The sequence below is a fragment of the Eublepharis macularius genome, chromosome 12 (genome assembly GCF_028583425.1).
Source record: "Eublepharis macularius isolate TG4126 chromosome 12, MPM_Emac_v1.0, whole genome shotgun sequence".
Taxonomy (NCBI): domain Eukaryota; kingdom Metazoa; phylum Chordata; class Lepidosauria; order Squamata; family Eublepharidae; genus Eublepharis; species Eublepharis macularius.
In genome coordinates this window covers 1,772,854-1,790,518 of record NC_072801.1, presented here as the reverse complement: position 1 = coordinate 1,790,518, position 17,665 = coordinate 1,772,854, and the positions used below count along the sequence as shown (strand labels likewise).

Here is a 17,665-nt window from a genome sequence, read left to right as displayed (position 1 = left end):
CAGGGCCCAAAATACACCTGCTCCTTTCTGGCTGAGCAACAAGCGCCACCAACCCCGCAGGGAGAACAGGTTTCCCATGGAACACAGCAGCTGCCCAGAGACCTACCCAAAGAACTCCTACACGTGGAAGTGTCTCCTGCCTAAAGTTCCACAAATACATCAGAGGCCCACCTAGCCTGGGGCTGTCAACCTCAAATTGGATAAACGCAGAGATCAGCCCACCTACTTGGCCCTCGCAAGCAATGGCTTCCTCCGAGGGCCAAAGCCAGGCAAAGGGAGGAGCCACCCTCCTACAGCCACAGTGTGGTCGGGGCACCTGGCACCATCCTTGTAATTGTTGTGGAGAGCTCGCTTGGGGGCTCATGAGCCATCAGTTGACTTCCGAGTTGCTGGTTTCACTCTCCTTCTCTAAACCACATCCCTGCCTACACTTTCCATCAAACGCATGCAAACAGGGTGGTGTAAGTATTTGTGGAGCTGGGGAGGAACACACAAAGAACTCAGTTAAGGGCCATTTACACACACACACCCACAGAAGCAGGGAGTTGGAAACAGACAAGCAGGAGAGAAACAAACTCCTCTTGGAGAGGAGTCTCCTGCCACCTCCTGGGTTTCAGTGTAAAAGAAAGAATAAGGGGGTGGGGGGAGGAACGCAGCCTACTTGACAACAGACCAGACCTGCGGGGTTCTTGCTGCAGGGGTGGAAGGAACAAGCTATTCAGTCTCCCAGCGCTTGGCGGGGTGGGGGTGGGGGTGGTGTGGGCACCTCCCCTGCCTGATTTCGCTGGCACCATTTGCCTTATTTGCTACTCCTGGAGGGCAACAACTCTGCTAGCAGCACGGATTAGTGGGGGCCGATCTGTTGTGGGGAGTGAGGTGGAGCTGCCCACCCGTGACCCCTTTTAGCTCTGCCACGCTGTGGAGACCAGCCTTGATGGTTCACACTTCTCAAAGCGACTCATTTTAAACCTGTGACATGGACAAGCGCATCCTATCAGAGGCTTCGACTGCAAAGCCACTGGCATTTCCATCAGCTAACAGAGCCACTCATGACTGTAGCCTTTCCACTAAGGCCTCGTGGGCTGAACACAGTCTATCTTACCTGCTGTCCTCAGCGCCGTGACTTTGGGAGGGCTCTGCTGGGCCAGGAAGGGGGGCAGAGGCAGCCCCCCAGAGGCCAAGATCAGCCCCAGCACCCTGTGCGGGTTGTTCTGCCATAACCTGAGCCAGCAGGCCAGCCTCTGTGGGTGGGAGGGGCGGCTGGAAAGCTGGGGCTGTGTGCTTTCTATTTATAGTGCCACCTCGCCGGGTGTTTGCCGGGAAGTCCAAAACCTTGACACCAAAGCTACAGAGGAGAGAGAGAGTAAACACACCATGCAGGCTAGCTACACAAACACCCAACAAGAGCGACTCAACAGGCAATCCCGGTTGTTTGGCATGCAGATAAGCAAGTAGGCAAAGCTCTCACAAAACTCCATCTGCAAGACCGTGTTAGAGTGACAGGCGTGCCCCACAGATGCCTTAGCTTGCTCAAGCAGGTAAGGGAGGGACAGCCAGGCAAGCTATTCAGTGACAGGTGTCATGGCATATGCACCCAGGTGCAGGAGCGGAAACCAGGCCATGACAGCAGGTGCCATTTTCACTCCCAACCCCTCAGTGGATGCTGCTCTTTGCTCTTTAGTGAGCCTCAAAGGATTCTGGCTTCAGCACTGCTCCCAGCGTCTGCTATGCTCCAGCTGCCTTCTTGGAGATAGCCAAGGCTGCTGTATTTGTGCCTCTACACATTAAATATAGGGCTGTGTGTATTTCACAATCCCATATGAACACAGATCAGACACACTGTGGGGTTGGGCACAAAAGTTGGCTTCCTAATAGTCAGCTGTGACTTGAGGGCACCATACACGCGAGACTCACTCCACCCAATCACGTTGGGAACAGAGGGGTCTGAATGTCGCTCAAGGTGAAACCTTGGGAGGCATGGTGGGGCAAGGTTTCCAGGGGGGAGGGGAAGGAGCCCCAGGGTTGGTCAAAGTAGAAAACTGCCAAACAAGCACTACTGTGTAAAGCCGCTTAATTTATGTAAGATGTGTATGGTTTGCAGAATTCAACTTTTCTTGGCCCAAAACTTTGATTCTGTTTTTAAAGTATGGAGTACACACAGCCCTGTTCATCTGCACCAACAGCGTGTGCACTGCACGAAAGGCCATTCCCTTATCTTAACTATGGATAGCTACACAGCCTTGATCTCCCACCCCCCATTTCTTAAAACTCTTACCTAGCCACACCGTAGCAAGACAAGGCAGGAGTAAATCTGAGGTCAGCATCCTGAAATGAAAGCTTTCTTTTGCTTTCTTTTTCTTTCAAGCAGGACTCTCTCCATACATGCAGGACTCAGGAAAGGCCTGCATGTACTTAAGTAGTGCTGGAATTAAAGGGCACCCAGATAGCTGCACATGCTTAGCTATCGTTAACATGCAGGTGGCTCGACAGAGGTGCTCCAGAACTACACATGGTTCTGAAACACTTAGGCAAAGTGACCAAAGGGACGAAACAAGCTACAAGCGGCATGGGGGGTCTTGCCTGGGGTGAGTCTCAGCATAAAAGCAAAAAGAGTCCAGTAGCACCTTTAAGACTAACCAATTTTATTTTAGCATAAGCTTTCGAGAATCAAGTTCTGAGTGTTCTAACATCTGTTGCCCCACCAAATCAGAAGTTTTTTTAAAAAAATGAAATTGTGAAGGCCTGATGTGCCTTCCGACCATTTAGAAATCCCATAAAAGATCACAAGGGAAAAGAAACCCAGGCTCTGCTGATCGACTGGCAACTCCTACAGCGAGCCAGGGAACAGGGTCAAGAGCAGCAGCCACCGGACCTTCACCATGCGCAGAATGCAAGTACGTTACCTTTGGATCTTTCTCAGGCTGCAGTGACGGGAAAGGAACCCGTTAAGGGCTTGTTTGCTAAATACAGCACATGCCCCATGCTCTTTCCTGTGCTACGGAAATCTTAAAAGTCCTGACCACAGAGAGTCACCTGCTTCACGGACTTCAGCTTCTGAGTGGGTGTTCGTTATAGTGAATGTATATTCCAGTAAATGGACACCCAATATACTGGACAATCCCAGACCCAAACCAATGTTGCAGGAGCCCATGAACTCAAAAGTTCACCAGTGAATAGTGAGCATAATCTAAACAAGCTTTCTGCGTTGGCTACAACAACAGGCACTGACAAACACTGACATTTTAGCTGGGATTAGTGACAGTTGTAAGATTGGTCAATATCCAATGGATGTCAAATGTTCAGTTACCTCTAGGACCATCCAAGTGCTCAGAGACGTCAGAAGGGGAAGCTAAAATCAAGGGCTTTCCAGCCTGCAGCTTCTCTCTACAGGGTAACAGAACTTCTCCCTCCCCTCCAAACCAGCGGGAGTAGATTTGATTAGAACAGCTGGAATTTCTTGTCTGCACAGAAAAGAACTGCTAGTCCAGGATAAGCAACCCTGAATTGATGAAGCCATCTCAGATAGCCTAAACGTGGCAGAAGCAAATATGGGATGAAGTGGGACCCGGCAGTGAGGGAGGTCTGTTGCCCTACCTGTCCTTCACCAGGTCTGCATCCATCACGGCCATGCTGACCGGCCTCTTCCGCTCAGCTGTCCCGGACTCATAGTCATTCCCCAAATGTAGGTGATTTGAATTCACAGTAGGCTGCGCCACAAATGCTCCTGACACATTGAAATCCACCTCTGCGGTTGAGAAAGAGGATTATTTCTCTGGTACCCAGCCTCCTTTCCAAAGGAGTTCAAAATGGCACCAGCCTCACAACAAGTTTGCAAAGTAGGTTAGCTTAAGGAAAAATGGTTCAAAGGGGCCAGATGATTGCAGACTGTTTCCAAGCCCAACCTGTTGCACCACACAGCTTTTTTCCAGGGTGCCCACAAACAGAAGAGCCTCGAAACTGACATCACTGTAAAGTTTGGGCTTAGCAGGTCCGTATTACAAAACTGGGGGCTGAAGCTTCCCTCCAGTCAGAGGGGAGCATTGGGGCCTTAGGCTGTGCTCTGGAGAGGGACTCCTCCTTCCTTAGCTTTTGCCTGGCCCAAACAAAGACCAACATCCGTATTACAGGTGCCGCGCACCCTGGCAAAGCCACATTTCTCAGGATCCCAGCATTCAAGGAGAGAGAGCCTTCCCTTGCTGCAGCCAGGCACAGGGGTTTCAGTCAGGGGAACGGGAAACTCATCAGTAGCACTGAGACTGCAGAAATCTCCTAATGGTGTTTCCAAATTCCTGAACTGGTTTGATGGGCGGAGGGAAGCAAGGAAAGGATGAGATATTTTCCAGTTGAAATTCACTTGCTTTACTACTGATCCTAGTTCGGGACTGCACTGGAGGAAATGGGTAGGGGCTCCCCAATTCACAGAGATGAAACACCCTGGTGTGATGTGTGCGGGATCCCACCCTCATCAAAAACACAAACACAAAGAGTGTTTACCTTCAGGAAAGAACCAGTTGGCATGCTGGATTATGGGCTCAACAACTGAAACCACATGCACCGAAGTTGCTGCTGCCATTTCCGCAAGAGAACTGGGGAGACATGGGAAGAATTGGAGGACAATTGATACTGCACATTTTCCCAGCCAATAATACTCCCTTAAGCCTGAAATTCTTACTACATTCAAAATGAGTAATAACATTTCTTTCAAACTGATGTCTCCCTTTGGCATTCGGTGGGCCAGGCAGCCAAGGACTGGCATCCGTCACGGCCACACACATGCTCAGGGCACAGTTTTGTGAACCCCTTACTGAGACTAACAGCTCATTCTTCCTTTCGGATGGCCACAATAAGCCCGAGAGCTTTTAAAAATGGCACTGCGATCCACAGAATGATTGGCCAGCTGTCCTTGCAGGCCACCCACGTAATCGCCAGGAAAGCAGCACACACTGGCCAAGACAAGGGACTGCCTCCACCCACTAGAATCCGGAAGGAGCGCTGGGGGCACGCACAGAGGCCAGCTGATAGCTCTTGGAAATTAGCACTCCCTTTCTGAGCATTTGCGGAGGAAACTCACGTTGAGCGGCTCAGGCGGAGTCTGAGCAAGGGAGTGGAGGGCTGCCCAATAACAACACTGACGTTTCTGTGAGCCAAAGAACAGCGAGGAAACTGCCCCGCCAAGGCCCACGTGCACCTGGCACAGACATCGCAGGCCGGAATACGCGGGGGACAGGCTGGGAGTCACCTGCTCGTGGTGAAATGGGTGGCAGTTTTGTGCTGCGGAGGACAGGCTACCCCAGAGTAGCCCCTCCCCCTCCCCCATCAAGCTCCTACCCTTCATTCTTTGCCCACAGCAAGTTTGGGCCAAGCACGATGGCGATGTTGCTGGGTGTCATCTTGTTCACGTCGCTGCACTGGGCCAGCTTTGCCAGGAACTTGATTAAGTACCTGCAAGTCATGGATTGGACTGTCAGGAGCCCGAAATGCCTTGCTGGGCTGCCTGCATTCCTGTCTGCTTCGAAAGCAAGAAGGGCCCCGGCAGCATCTCCCCCCTTGGCTCTCCCTAGGGCGGGGGCTGGCTTGGGGTTGGACCCAAAGCAAGGTATGTGAAAGGAATCCTGCCTCCCTCCCCCGCCCCCCCCTTAACGTATGGCACGACCCACTGAATAACAGAGCTGCACGCCCTAGCTGCTCAGGTTCTTCCCAATGGGGACAGCGCAGAACTCCAGCGGACTGTACCCGAGGGAGGCAGACTGCAGCCCTTTACAGCCCTCCAAGCCATCTCACCTCTCTCTCCAATTTTTCCTTGTATAACATTCAAAGCACAGAACACACAAAAAGAACTTCAAACAAAACAGTTCTGAATATTAAAGGAAGTCCATAGATCCAAAGCTGACCTGTGGCTCCTCTCACCACAGAGAGTTGCCCAGCAAGGCAGTCTGAAAACTTTTCCCTTCCCGAGACCTCAACCTCCAGGAGTGAGACCTGCCTAGTTACCTGAAGTTTGCCAGGTTCTGCTTTGGCAATTTCTGACAAATTCTCCACAGGTCCTGCAGCTTCTTGTCCTGGTCCTGAACACTGGAGAAGAGACAACCTCTTTGGCCAAAGGCTTCACTCAACTGCACAGACTGCCTGCCCCCTCCCTTGGTGGGCTGACAAAGGGGCTTCAAACCGACGGCTACAGTCAGCTGCCCCTCCCGCTTCTACGGGGTGCAGTAAAGCACCTGCTGAGCGAGTCAAGAAGGTAGATGGGAAATCAGAGCCACTAGGACGCTGGCTGATATTTGTTAAGCACCGGACATTTCTAAGTCATAGGCGGAGAATTGATGAGACACAAAGCACAGGTAGCTTAAAAGCAAGGGAGGGAAGAGGCAACTCTTAAGACAGTCCCTGAAATGATCAAGAGAAGCACGAAGCAAATCTCAAGAAGGGCGGCTTTCTGTGCAGTGCTCTGTGAATGTCAAACAAGCAAGTCCCTCCTCCCCCTCCCCCCCTGGATTCCCTTGGGCCTTGCTTCACCCCTTCTGAGAGCCTTTCCGTGGCTGTTCCTACTTTGCAACTTGTGTCCACTCCTCGTACAGAGCGTAGGTCATCAGTGGCTCTGGCAGCTCTCGGAGGTAAGACTTCAGGGCACCTGGACGAGACAGCAAAGCCACAGGCTGAACACAATTGAGCAGCACACAGGTGCCTGAGACTGGCTGCTTCCGAGAGAGTTCAGAAGCAAGGCTGCCCCCAACAGCACTGTGAAAGATCAGCTTCACACAGGAGTTGTTTTTACTCTGAGCAGAATGTGAACGTCCCCTAGTGGCAGCAGCAGTCCAGAGGATTTAGAACTGGCTCCTTTAAAAAGTCATCCTCCAATCCTGCCTGTCGGCTGCTTTAGGGCAGAGGCCACACACACACACACAGTCAAATGTCTCTGTAGCAAAATGAAACAGATCCAGTGGCCAGTCTCGTGGAGAACTTTGGGGAACGCTGAAGGAATATGTGGACCCTCAAGCACCACCACCAGGTTTGCAGCAAAGGGCCGAGACTGCAAGGGGCGAGGAATGATGCCCCCCCCCGCTCCAATTCTTAGTCAGGACAGGGCAGTTCCGTGCTCGGGGCAGAAGCAGGCTGTGCTCCTCCCACAGAGGACGGGGGCTTCTTCCTGCTGCTGCCGTTGCGCGGAGCACTCCCAGACGGGGAGAGGGGGGGGGGCTGCCACGGCCGACACGGAAAGCACCCCGATGGGCCCAACAAATCACCTACAATTCGGTAAGCATCCCAGTGCTATTGGGTCAGCCCATGAAACGGCTCTTCCGAATGGGCACTCAAGCAATTGGCATCACATCTTCATAGAGCGGCAGCTACAGACAGAACAATGCAAAGCAGCTGGCCTGAGAACTAGCAGAGCCCCTGCCGAGTAGTCACAGAAACGGTGCCCTTTTTCCGGCAGCAGCAGAAAAGAGCCCAGCAGCATCTATAAGACTAACAAAATTTGAGGCAGGGTAGGAGCTTTTGTGAGTCACAGCTCACTTCTTCAGTATCAGAAGAAGTGAGCTGCGACTCATGAAAGTTCATGCCCCATGACACATTTTGTTAGTCTTCTAGGTGCTACTGGACTCTTGCTCTTTTCTATTGCTACAGGCAGACTAACATGGCTGCCCATCTTGATCTATCTGCCCTTTTCCTGGTTTAACTAGAATCAGCATCTGAATGGCCCAGACTTAAGATGTTGGACGAAGGACAAAACTAGAAAACACTAAACGTGCTGCTCTGAAGCAAATGTCACAGCCCTTGCTTTCCATGGTTTCCCAGGTGTTTCCTTTTTTCTTATGCCTGTGAGAGCGGTACCCAACAGGAGCAAAAGCAGGGACATTTTTCACTGGCAGCAATGACATGCTAAGGCGGTAGATGCAGCCCTGATACGAACACCCTCAAGTCCGATGTTTCTTCTTCTGCCCCTCCACCCCGTCACGAAATGGAGAGTCCCCAGCAGTACAAGGCAGTCTCAGCTCTCTCAAGACATACCTGCCACGGCGTGAGGGTCAGAGTAAAACTCATCCAGCTGGGAGGTGGAACAGTCCAATGCTGCTTTGAGCTTCTTCAGTTTGGACGCTCCAGCAGCAATGCGGAATAAGCCCTGCATTGCGACAGCAAACACCACCATTTGGCTGACGGAACCTTCCTGCACCGGGAAGAGCCGCCACCTGCATCTTGCGCTGCATCCCTTCAGGCAGCAGAGCCTTGGGGCAGTTCCCTGAAGAGCATCCTGGGGCACGAGGGGCAGACCCAACCCCTGCACATTTGTCTCTTGAGCAGGGGCGTCCCAGACAAATGCCGGCCCCCAGCAAGACGCTCAGACCAACTTGTGCAAACAAGCCAAGTCACAAGCTGCAAGGGGAGGCAGGACTGCCTGGCCAGCCTGGCCAAGAGGAAGGCAGACCAGCCAGGCTCTCGAGGGGAAATTCTGGTAGCTGGACAACTCCATGGCACCTCCAGACACCAAGGGGACCCCTGAGACCAGGACAGAATGAGGAAACGATCCTCGCCCTGACACACAGGCTGCCCTGGATACCCCAGAACGAGGGTGCACCAAAGCCTGCACCACCTGTTGCAACTCCAGTTGGCGCCCCTGAGAGCTTTCAGGGTGGGACCCTGGGCAGAAACGACAGCCAGCAAAGCCCTGGTGTGGCAACACCATTTGGGGATGCTGGCCGGATGCGATGTCGCTCATAGCCCACTGTCATGTGTGTCCTGGGGCCTTTTTCCTGCCACTCTAAGGAGTGAGGCAGGCAGACCCACTGGGTGGGAGGCCTCCCTCTACCAGTCAGCAACGGGCTACAATACACAGCAGCGCCTTTCATTGGGGCTGGAAGTGTAAGCCCCCTCCTCCCACTAGCAAACGGACACATGGAGACAGAACACCCCCACCAAAGGCCACAAGACAGACATTAGGGTTTGGCCATGCCTTTTCCTGCCAGCGGGGATGCTATGGCAGGTCTCACCCCAGTGCCCCATGGCACGGCTCAGCAGCTCTGCCAGCGGCCCCCCAAAGAGCCACTGCAGCAGTGGGGAGGGGTAGTGGGGGGGGCGCAGAGGCGGGGCTCATCTCCATACCTCCTCCTTCATGCCGGTCTCCAAGAGCATCATCACACAGGCCTCGATGGGGAGGGCAATCTCTCGGCCGCTGCGCTTGAGGTGCTCCTCCAGGGGAGTCCCGAATGCCGGCTTCTCTGTCCATTTGTCTAGCCAGAGAGGCCGTGTTAAGAATCAGTCAGACTGCTGGCAAGGAGCAGGGTCTCAAGCATGGCTACAGTGATTCAGAGCAGCCAATCGGCTTAGGGAGAAGCTGGGATGCAGAGGTTGCAGAACTTATTGAAGCAGCCATAGGACAGCTCCTGCCTGGCTAACGCATGGGGCACCAGCTTCTCTGCACAGCGAAGGAGTGCGGCTCTGCTTGCCACAGCTGCATTTGCCAGAGAGTTCGTTCTTGATAACGGGGTGTAGGTCAGGTATTTTTCAAGTGCCCAATTCACTTAACTCCATGGCCCAGTGGCGAAACACTGTCATGCTCAAAGATGTTCAACTGCCTGGGAACCTGAGAGGCAGGCTTTTCTAAGAAGCCAACCAGAACGAGACAGGAGTGGGCTTCCCACTCCTAAGCACTAAGTTTGTGTCCTCTCCAAGCTCTGTAGCTTTTATTTGGTGTTAACATCCACCTTTCCTAGAAAAAGGAATGAACAGAGGCCAACTGGGTGCAGATGGCACAAGCAGGATGATCTATGCATGGGAGCATGCGACCCGCTTTGGGTTCCAAAATCCACACTCGCCACGGGCGGCAACTGCTGAGAGCCAGACATTCAGACTGCCAGCACCGGCAGCTGGTGACAGCGGAGTGCTGCATAGCCTAGCGGGCATACACATCAGCGCCAAGAGGAAAGCAAAGGACGTTTTTTCCTGGCTTACCTGAGCTTGTATTCACCAGCAGCAACACCCTTGGGGTGAAGCTGCCATTGGGGCAGGGCATGAAGCTACCCAGGGAGTGGGGCTGCCCAACCAACTCTCCAGGGCACTGGCGTGTTTCAGAGTCTGCCTTCTTCCTAGAAATCATTTCCCTACTGGGGAGGGTTAAAGAGCAGCCCGTGCAAGAAGTTCTCCAAAGCCAAGCTCATTTTAAACCGATCTGTCACATAAGTTATTTTAACTCTTACTTGTCCTTCTAGCTCACCAAAGAAACAAATAAGAGCACAGCAGATGGTTAGTGATGCAGAAAGTATAGAAATTAGAAGCCCAGAAGCAGCCAGAGAGGGGAACTTTGTGCTCCTGCCGCGTTGCTCGGCCTGTAGCTCTGCACACAGAAAACTCACAGCTCCTGGGCACTGCAGGGCAGGGGCTTGAGGCACCGAGCAGGAGCGAGGGCAGGGCCCCGTCTTCTCCAGCCGCAGAACGTGCAGCAGGAGGAAAGGGCTGCAGCAGCGAGGGCGCTGCCCTCGCCCGCCACTCCGCCTTCATCTCCCCCTCTGAACATTCTACCGTGACACGGCTATGGACAGGACTGCGGAGGGTTTTCTGCAAGGGCAACCTGCGGCCTTTGGGCAGCTGCAAGTCCACCACACCTCTTTGCTAGCGTGCACTCCCCCTCCCCAGTCCCATGCTCTGTTACGGTGCTGGGACACAGCAGCCAGGGCCAGACGCCAGCAGCACTGGGTGCACAGGACAAGGGAGGACCCAACCGGGGCAGGCAGGGGGACGGCTCAGAAGTGTTTTTTTCCTCCTCGCTTTCTTGCTCAGAGTGCAAGACTTTCCCCCTCACTCACTTGGAGTGTGGAAGACCCCAGGCTCACTCTTTGGCACCTTCAGTCCAGACATCTTAGGTACCAGGGCTAGAGGAGACCCTGAAGCCCTGTACAGCAGGTCATCTCAGTCTGAGCAGACACCACCAGGGAGACCGATGGCCTGGAGCCAATGCAGGCAACTTCCCACATTCAGCAGCACGGCACCCACAGGAAGCAACCAGGAGGAGAGGCACATGCCGGGGGGTGGGCCCGGAGGCGGAGCCCAACTAGTGTCTCAGGGCCTGCCGATGCTCCAGGTGAGTTTCAGACGAACCCTCAAGGGGTGCTTTCGCGTATCAGCAGAGACTGGGAAGGGTGCCGCTGCAGAGGAGAAGGGGTCACTCAGGGAGATGCCCTACAGGAAGGTCCCTGCGCTCTCAAAGAAGGGGGGGGGCATGCCAAAAGGGGGTGAAGAACCAAGTCAGAAGAGAGGAGAGCGCAGAAGTGGCACAGGCAAAGCAAGAGGCGTATCGCAAGTTACTTTACCTTGATGGGCCTGGATTTCTGGGAGCACCTTTTCTAAGACTGCTAATGCTTTTCTATGGTAATCTGCTTGTGCTTCTAACAACTGAGAACAGAACCCACATTTTAAAAACAAAAGTTAGCATCGGATGGACACAAACACACAGGGCAGAAGGCTAAAGCATGTGAAATGTATGGCTGAGGAAGGGAGCACAACAGAGAGAAGGAGAGAGACACTTACCGAGACAAAATATCGGGCATAGTCACCTTCTTTGGAAATGAAGCTGTACATGTCTGCAGCTAGTTGATCCTGGGGTGGGGGGAGAAGCAATGAACTGGTGAGCGTGATGCCTGAATTTCCCAGGACAATCCCTTGGACTTGCCTGGAGTGGAATGCATGCGTGTGCACTGGACACAGACAACTAACTAGGGAAGCAAGGGTTGGATATGCTTGGCAGCAGGAAAATGGGCATCCTTCAACCTTCTGGATGCCTAGTGAAAAGAAGTGGGCCAGCACCTCTCAGGGATGCCAGCCTTTTCCACGTGCCTCAAAGACATGAAGAGGTGGCAAGACAGAGGCTGGCGGATTCAGGCCCCGCTCCTCCAGGAGGGCCCCGGGCGGTGCCTTGGGAAGGTCCACGGCCACTCTGAGAAGAGCCCTGGGGAACTGGGCTAGGTGTTCCCAAGACCACTCACCTTGCACTGCTCCACTTTATTCCCTGCTTCATCCACCTCTTCCTTGAGGGAGTCGATTTTAGATGGGAGCCCTTGGAAGTTCACAGCTGAGGTCTTGTGCGCCTGATTCCATCTGCACAAGAGGCGGACAAAGAAATCGCTAGGAAAGCCAGTCGCCTGCGTACTTAATGCTCTCCCACTGTGCTACCCGTGGTCAAGCAATGGCTGTGGCAAAAAGCAGTGATGTTTCACCACCTGAAAAAGCTTTGAAGAACAAGGCATGGGAAAGGACCTGTAGTCTAGCTGGGAAACTGAGAGCTTTGGGAAAAGGCCTCCATGTTCGGGGAGGGGTGACCGATCTGCTCCTCCACGCAACGCCAACAAGGAAGAGAAAAGGGCAGCCCTGCCTTCTCCACCCACAGCTTGAGAACTGCAGCTTGCCGATTAAACTGCAGGCCCCGCCTTTCCCCACAGCCCCGGGGGTCGGAACCTGCGGTGTGCTTTTTTGCCAACAGGCCACCCGAGCCATCCAGCTTCCCTCTGACAGTCCACAGGAAGCACGAAGGCCACGACTGGGCTGCCGAAGAATGTGCAGAGGCAAAGCGGGCCAGAAAGAGAGTCAGAAAGGCGCTGCAGACCGCCCCCCCCACCCCCCCAGGAGGAGGAGCCCTTTCGTCCCTTTGGAAAGAAGCCACAAGAGAATGCTCTCGGGAGAGAGAGCGGGTGGCTGCGCTTCACCTTGCTCTTGCAGAATCCCAGTCCAGCACTAGCTTGGCAAGTTGTTTCCTCTGCTTCTGAATGTTGGGGATTTCCATCTGAAAGAACAGGTGACAGGAATCCGTCATGCAGACAGACCGCTCTTCTGAACTGAAACAAACAACTGGCACCCTCTCCGCCTGGCTGTCTTTGGAGGCATGGAGGCCACCGTGGAAGCAACTTACCTCAGTCAGTTGGTTGAGTGGCTCTAAGATCTCTTTTTCAACCTGCACCTCGTGGTGAGAGAGTTCGACTGCCAGCTTATTCTCCGCATCACCACACGTCTCCAGCATTTTCCTTAAAACAAAGCATGATTCACTTCCTTTGGCAAGCATCTCAAAGAGCCCTCAAGCAACCTCCCAGGAGGACAGGCTTTTGACCGGTGCCCGGGGTGTGCGTGTGCGTGCGTGTGCAGAAGGGGGCCACATGGCAGCGCACCCTCTGACTGCCTCCGAGGCCTCTCTACAGTTCAGCCCCCTGCCCTGAGAGGGGTTCTTCCGCAGCCTGAGAACCACGTTCAATAAAACACCAGGACTCGGATGCAGCCAGCTGCAGGTGTCGTTTTTGCTCATGCCAGGAGTTTGTTTCTCAAAGCTGGAGCTCTCCATACCACACGAAGCCTCACTTTGGAAATGCAGTGGTGAAAAGTAATTTTAAATGCAGTAGCGCGGAGGCCTGATGTTCAAAGAAAAGTGGGAAATCCCCTGGCGTGAACACCCAACCAGCTGTTTGGGTTCCTGCCTAGATGGAGAAGGCAGAAATGAGATGGAAGAGCTCAGCATCTTCTCCCTTGCAGTCTGTGAGCCCCAACCCCATCTCTGAAAGGTCGCTGTGCAGAATGAGGCCCAGCCAGAGTTTAATGGGGCTTGGCTTAAAGTGCAGCCCAACACTCAGGCGCTAGATCATCACCAGCTTTTAAAATATTCGACCCAATCTTCATTTTCATCTCAAATGGAAGGAAAATATGTGGAATTGGGGTTGGTGAGGTGGGGGCTTTTTGCACATGTAAACGCTGGTTGGACTAGTTTTGTACAGCTGCTGCCTTTTGTCTTATGTAGTGTAAGTTCGGCTGCTGGTGATTTCGGAGCATGCACCAGCCATTTTTAAAGTCAACTGTTTGGCTAATAAGTCAACAAAAAGTTACATGGAAACTTAGCATATTGTGACTAGATGAATCCAAAGTTTACGAAAAATAAATTAGGAAATATCCTGTCAAGGGCTACTTTGGCATATGCTGAAGGCGTATCTTGGGTGTGTGTGTGTCATTATGTCATAAGCTATTCTGAGAAACTTAATACCGGATAAACTATTAAATTGAAAAAAATGCTTTTACAGATACCATTACATGAACATTTTGTTAAATCATATTGGGAATGGTGGGGACAGTAATTTTTCACAGAGAGCAGATGGCACACTGAAAGCTGGCCACGACAGGCGGGGAGCTGGCCCGTGTGGCTCCAGCCTGCTTAAAACAGACATTTTGTTGTTCTGTTTGAAACTGTGAAGTACATTCACGGGGAGCAAAGAGAAGTTCCTGAAGGATTTACTCTTTGACATCTGGATGGATGTTGAGAAATTATAGCTATTTGGGAGCTGTGCATTTCTTGGCTTGGATACAGTGCAGTTGTACTGGGGGCAGAAGGATCCCCACCCACAGATTGTGCCTCCCCCCCTTCTGTTGCAGCCAGGAATGTTCCCTCTCAAAGGCTACCCTTTTCAACTTCAAATATTCTTCCCCAGCTGATTTTCTAAAGTTCACTCCAGTTCAAAAGTGCTTTGCGATATGGCTGGGGGACAGATTCTGCTTAAGTAAACACGCATCCCCCCCCCCCCCGGAGCACACACATCCCCCTGCCCCACAGGCCATCTGGCCAACAGTGAAAAGTAGACAAAGCACTCAGAAGAACAGGTTTGCCACCAGAGCACAGCCCTTCTCCAGCACCTCCCCCTTCCTCAAAAAGGCTGCGCTTACCCCAATAAGGTTTCATCACTGAGCTGGAGAGCACCTTCGAGCATATTCTGAGCAAAAGCTGTGAGCGGGAGCTTCTTCTGCAGGAAGGAAACCAAGGCTGCTTAGGAATCTGCTGCTCAAGACAATCCAGCGCAGCCCACCTCTGCCTTGAGCTGCTCACCACAAGCACGGCGGCTGGGTTTGAGCCCAGCCACCGGGGGATGAGGGCGAGGGGAGAGGAAGGACTGGCAAGGGAGTTCACAAGACACACCTGGGGACCTCTCCACTGACTGCACCTGGCGGGGCTACAGCCCCTTCCTGGCCCTCCAAGGCATGAAGGTGGGCGAGGCAGCCTGCCTGGGGGAACTGCCACCAGCCACTGGGCACACGCGGAGCACTGAGGGGAAAGCTCTGCTCCTCTCACACAAAGTGCAGGTGCCGCTGGATGCCATCCAGAGTCTAAACTTACGGCACGTACCAAAATGAGTAGCAGGTTCTGGCGCCAGGCCCACAGGAGATGCTGGAAACGGCAAAGCTGCTGATGGGCAGCCACAGGCCGAGTCACCCTGGCAAAGCCAGCAGGAGCCACAGTCGCTTTGGCCGGCACAAGCTGGTGCTCTGCCTAAGACAGTGACGGACAGCCAGGGGCCTGGGAATACTAATGCGTGAGAAGGGGTGAGGCTCCTGGGAGGGACCCATACTCACATGTCTCTTGTCAGCGTCTGTACCATACTGGCCATGCAGACATGCCATCAGCCGCTTGTAGGAATTGTGGTAGACAGACCTCACATTGTCCAGACGCCGCTCAATCTAGCCAGAGAAGAATGCATGCTTAACACTTGAGGCTGGCGTGCCATCATCCTTCGGTGTAGCCTGGGGCCTGGGTCAGCGCTCCCCTCCCCAAAATGTACTGAACAGCTGAGGAACTGCAGTGTCGCTTTCACTAAGGCCGCCCCCAGACTCCCCTGGGGCAGACCCTCAGGCAGGATCAGCAGCCCGAGCAGGCCCTTCACAAGCTCCGCTCTGGCTCTGCTGCAGTTTAAAACTGGCCATTACAAGCTGTCAGAAACTGTCAGAAAAGCACCCCTCCCATTTGATAAACAAGACGGCAGCGTGAGCTTTGGGTCTCCTCACTCAAAGCAAGCAACTCTAGGATTAAGCTGGAAAACACTGCGGCAGCAGAAGGGCTGCTTGCACGCACGGCATCTTGAACGAGTAGCTGAGATTCCTCCTGTGGAAGAAACTTCCCTCCAATGTCTGAGTGCGCAAAGAGGTCTGCCAAGTTCTGCTGGGAACCTCCACTCACTGCAGTGAAGGAATGTGGTTTATCTGTGTTTTGATGAGTCATGAAGGTTAGAGAGAGGCCTTCTGGAATGGTTTCTGTTTGAACAAAACCAGCCAAAAATGCATAACGAGTTTCAACTGCAGAATGCGCATAAATAGATAGGAGCCCTCTTGGGCTGTGAAACACCACAGCTGAAAAACAGACTGGCCACCGGGACGGCAACAGCCACCCACCTTATGCTTGCTTTTGCCGAAGGGGAGTTTGCTTCAGCCACCATGCCATGCTAGCGTCCAACCCAACTTGGAGAGTAATTCCCATCTCCTTACCACTAAACAGTTGGTTTCCTTTCAGAACAGGCCAATGGGAAGTTCCAGCCAGGTTACAATTTCAGCGTTTCATGATTCAAGACCAGTGTCACATTTGAAAAATTAATGCCTCAAAGGCCTCCTTCTATTTGGAAGCACCTAGCATGACTAGAAGCATCTTATGTCATTACGGTGTGTACAACATGCCCTACATGGGACCACTTTCCCCTGCACCATCAGAAAAGGCCCCGCCTGAATCGGCTACGCAGACTCGCTCTCTCACTGCTGGGCCACCTCATCGCTGAGATTAGGTGCAGGATGAGATCAGGGCTCTGAATTGTTTCTCCATCGATGGTGGATGTTTTATTACCTATATTTTAATACTTTTGTATTACTGGTTCAAGGGGTATCACGCACTGCTTTGCTCCTCTATGCATAAATGATGATTTTTTTAAAAAAATGCCAGTCCAATAGACAACAAACCAGTGACTCTTAAGTGCAGAGGATTAGCATTGTAAAACTAGCTCTTCTACAATCACAGTCTTAAATCTAAACGCGTGTCTCCAGGACTCTCCTTCACAGCCTGACGGGCACTGAACGGCACCTAGCACAACATACAGGGTGCGTCTGTCTAGCAGAATGGCCCCTCCCTGTTTCTGGAAAGGAATGTGCTTAAGTGAGCACATCACCCACCCCCATCTGCCATATAGCAAAGCATAAGGAATTCCATACACAGAAATGCAACCAACGAGGTCTGGAAGGAGTCGGAGAGGGTTGCTCAGCCCCAAAGCAAAGGAAGCAGATGAGTCAATGATTCCATTTGGGTGCCTCGGGTCAAGCACCGCGGCCGGCAAAAAGGGCTTCTCAACTACTGGCTAGAACCCAGCTTTACCTCTCCTCCCCACAACAACAAATACTTCAACTGGTCACCAAGGTAACAGATGAGAGCAGCGAGGCTGACATTTCTTGTTTAAAACCTGAGCTACAGAAACTGACATAGAAGGCCTGCCAAAACTGCAGATTTTTCATCCCTCCCCTGCCCCCTTCTGAACTGGAAAGACCCTAACCCTTCTCGATCACTAGGAATATAGCTGGGACATAAACACAAATCAGGGAAAGCAGCTGTACCCCATATGCATTAATGAAGCCAGCGTGGAGCCTCCCAAAAGGAGGGGCCACTTCCCCATCTGAGCTTCCGGAGCGACCACTTCTCTAAAAAAAAATTCAACAAAACCCAGCTCTCCTGTTTGATTGATTAAAAAGCCATAAATGTGTAGCATGAAGTGCTCTCGTCTTCAATATAACAGCAATGAACGACTTTCTCATCTCCCAAATACTGGCTTTTCTTCCAGGGCAGGGAAAGTTAACAGGTGGTGCGGCTGCAGCATAAGGATCGGGATCCGTCCCTGGTTTTCGC

The 17,665-nt window shown here is 52.7% G+C and overlaps 1 protein-coding gene across 4 annotated transcripts in view; it reads right to left on the bottom strand.

The window, feature by feature from the left end:
• The window catches only part of ARHGAP17 (Rho GTPase activating protein 17), a 56,129-nt gene that overhangs the window by 6,947 nt on the left and 31,517 nt on the right, over positions 1 to 17,665 (bottom strand). For 3 of the 4 annotated variants that reach the window (XM_054992694.1, XM_054992696.1, XM_054992695.1), the window contains exons 3-17: positions 15,364 to 15,468; positions 14,680 to 14,756; positions 12,893 to 13,004; positions 12,690 to 12,766; positions 11,973 to 12,084; positions 11,518 to 11,586; positions 11,301 to 11,382; positions 9,097 to 9,224; positions 8,008 to 8,119; positions 6,547 to 6,628; positions 5,992 to 6,072; positions 5,329 to 5,442; positions 4,495 to 4,586; positions 3,595 to 3,745; positions 1,103 to 1,345 (exon numbers count right to left, since the gene is read on the bottom strand). In XM_054992694.1, the coding sequence (XP_054848669.1) occupies positions 1,103 to 1,345; positions 3,595 to 3,745; positions 4,495 to 4,586; positions 5,329 to 5,442; positions 5,992 to 6,072; positions 6,547 to 6,628; positions 8,008 to 8,119; positions 9,097 to 9,224; positions 11,301 to 11,382; positions 11,518 to 11,586; positions 11,973 to 12,084; positions 12,690 to 12,766; positions 12,893 to 13,004; positions 14,680 to 14,756; positions 15,364 to 15,468 (1,637 nt within the window). The remainder of the gene's footprint in view (positions 1 to 1,102; positions 1,346 to 3,594; positions 3,746 to 4,494; positions 4,587 to 5,328; positions 5,443 to 5,991; positions 6,073 to 6,546; positions 6,629 to 8,007; positions 8,120 to 9,096; positions 9,225 to 11,300; positions 11,383 to 11,517; positions 11,587 to 11,972; positions 12,085 to 12,689; positions 12,767 to 12,892; positions 13,005 to 14,679; positions 14,757 to 15,363; positions 15,469 to 17,665) is intronic. The other variant, XM_054992697.1, reaches the window with a different exon arrangement.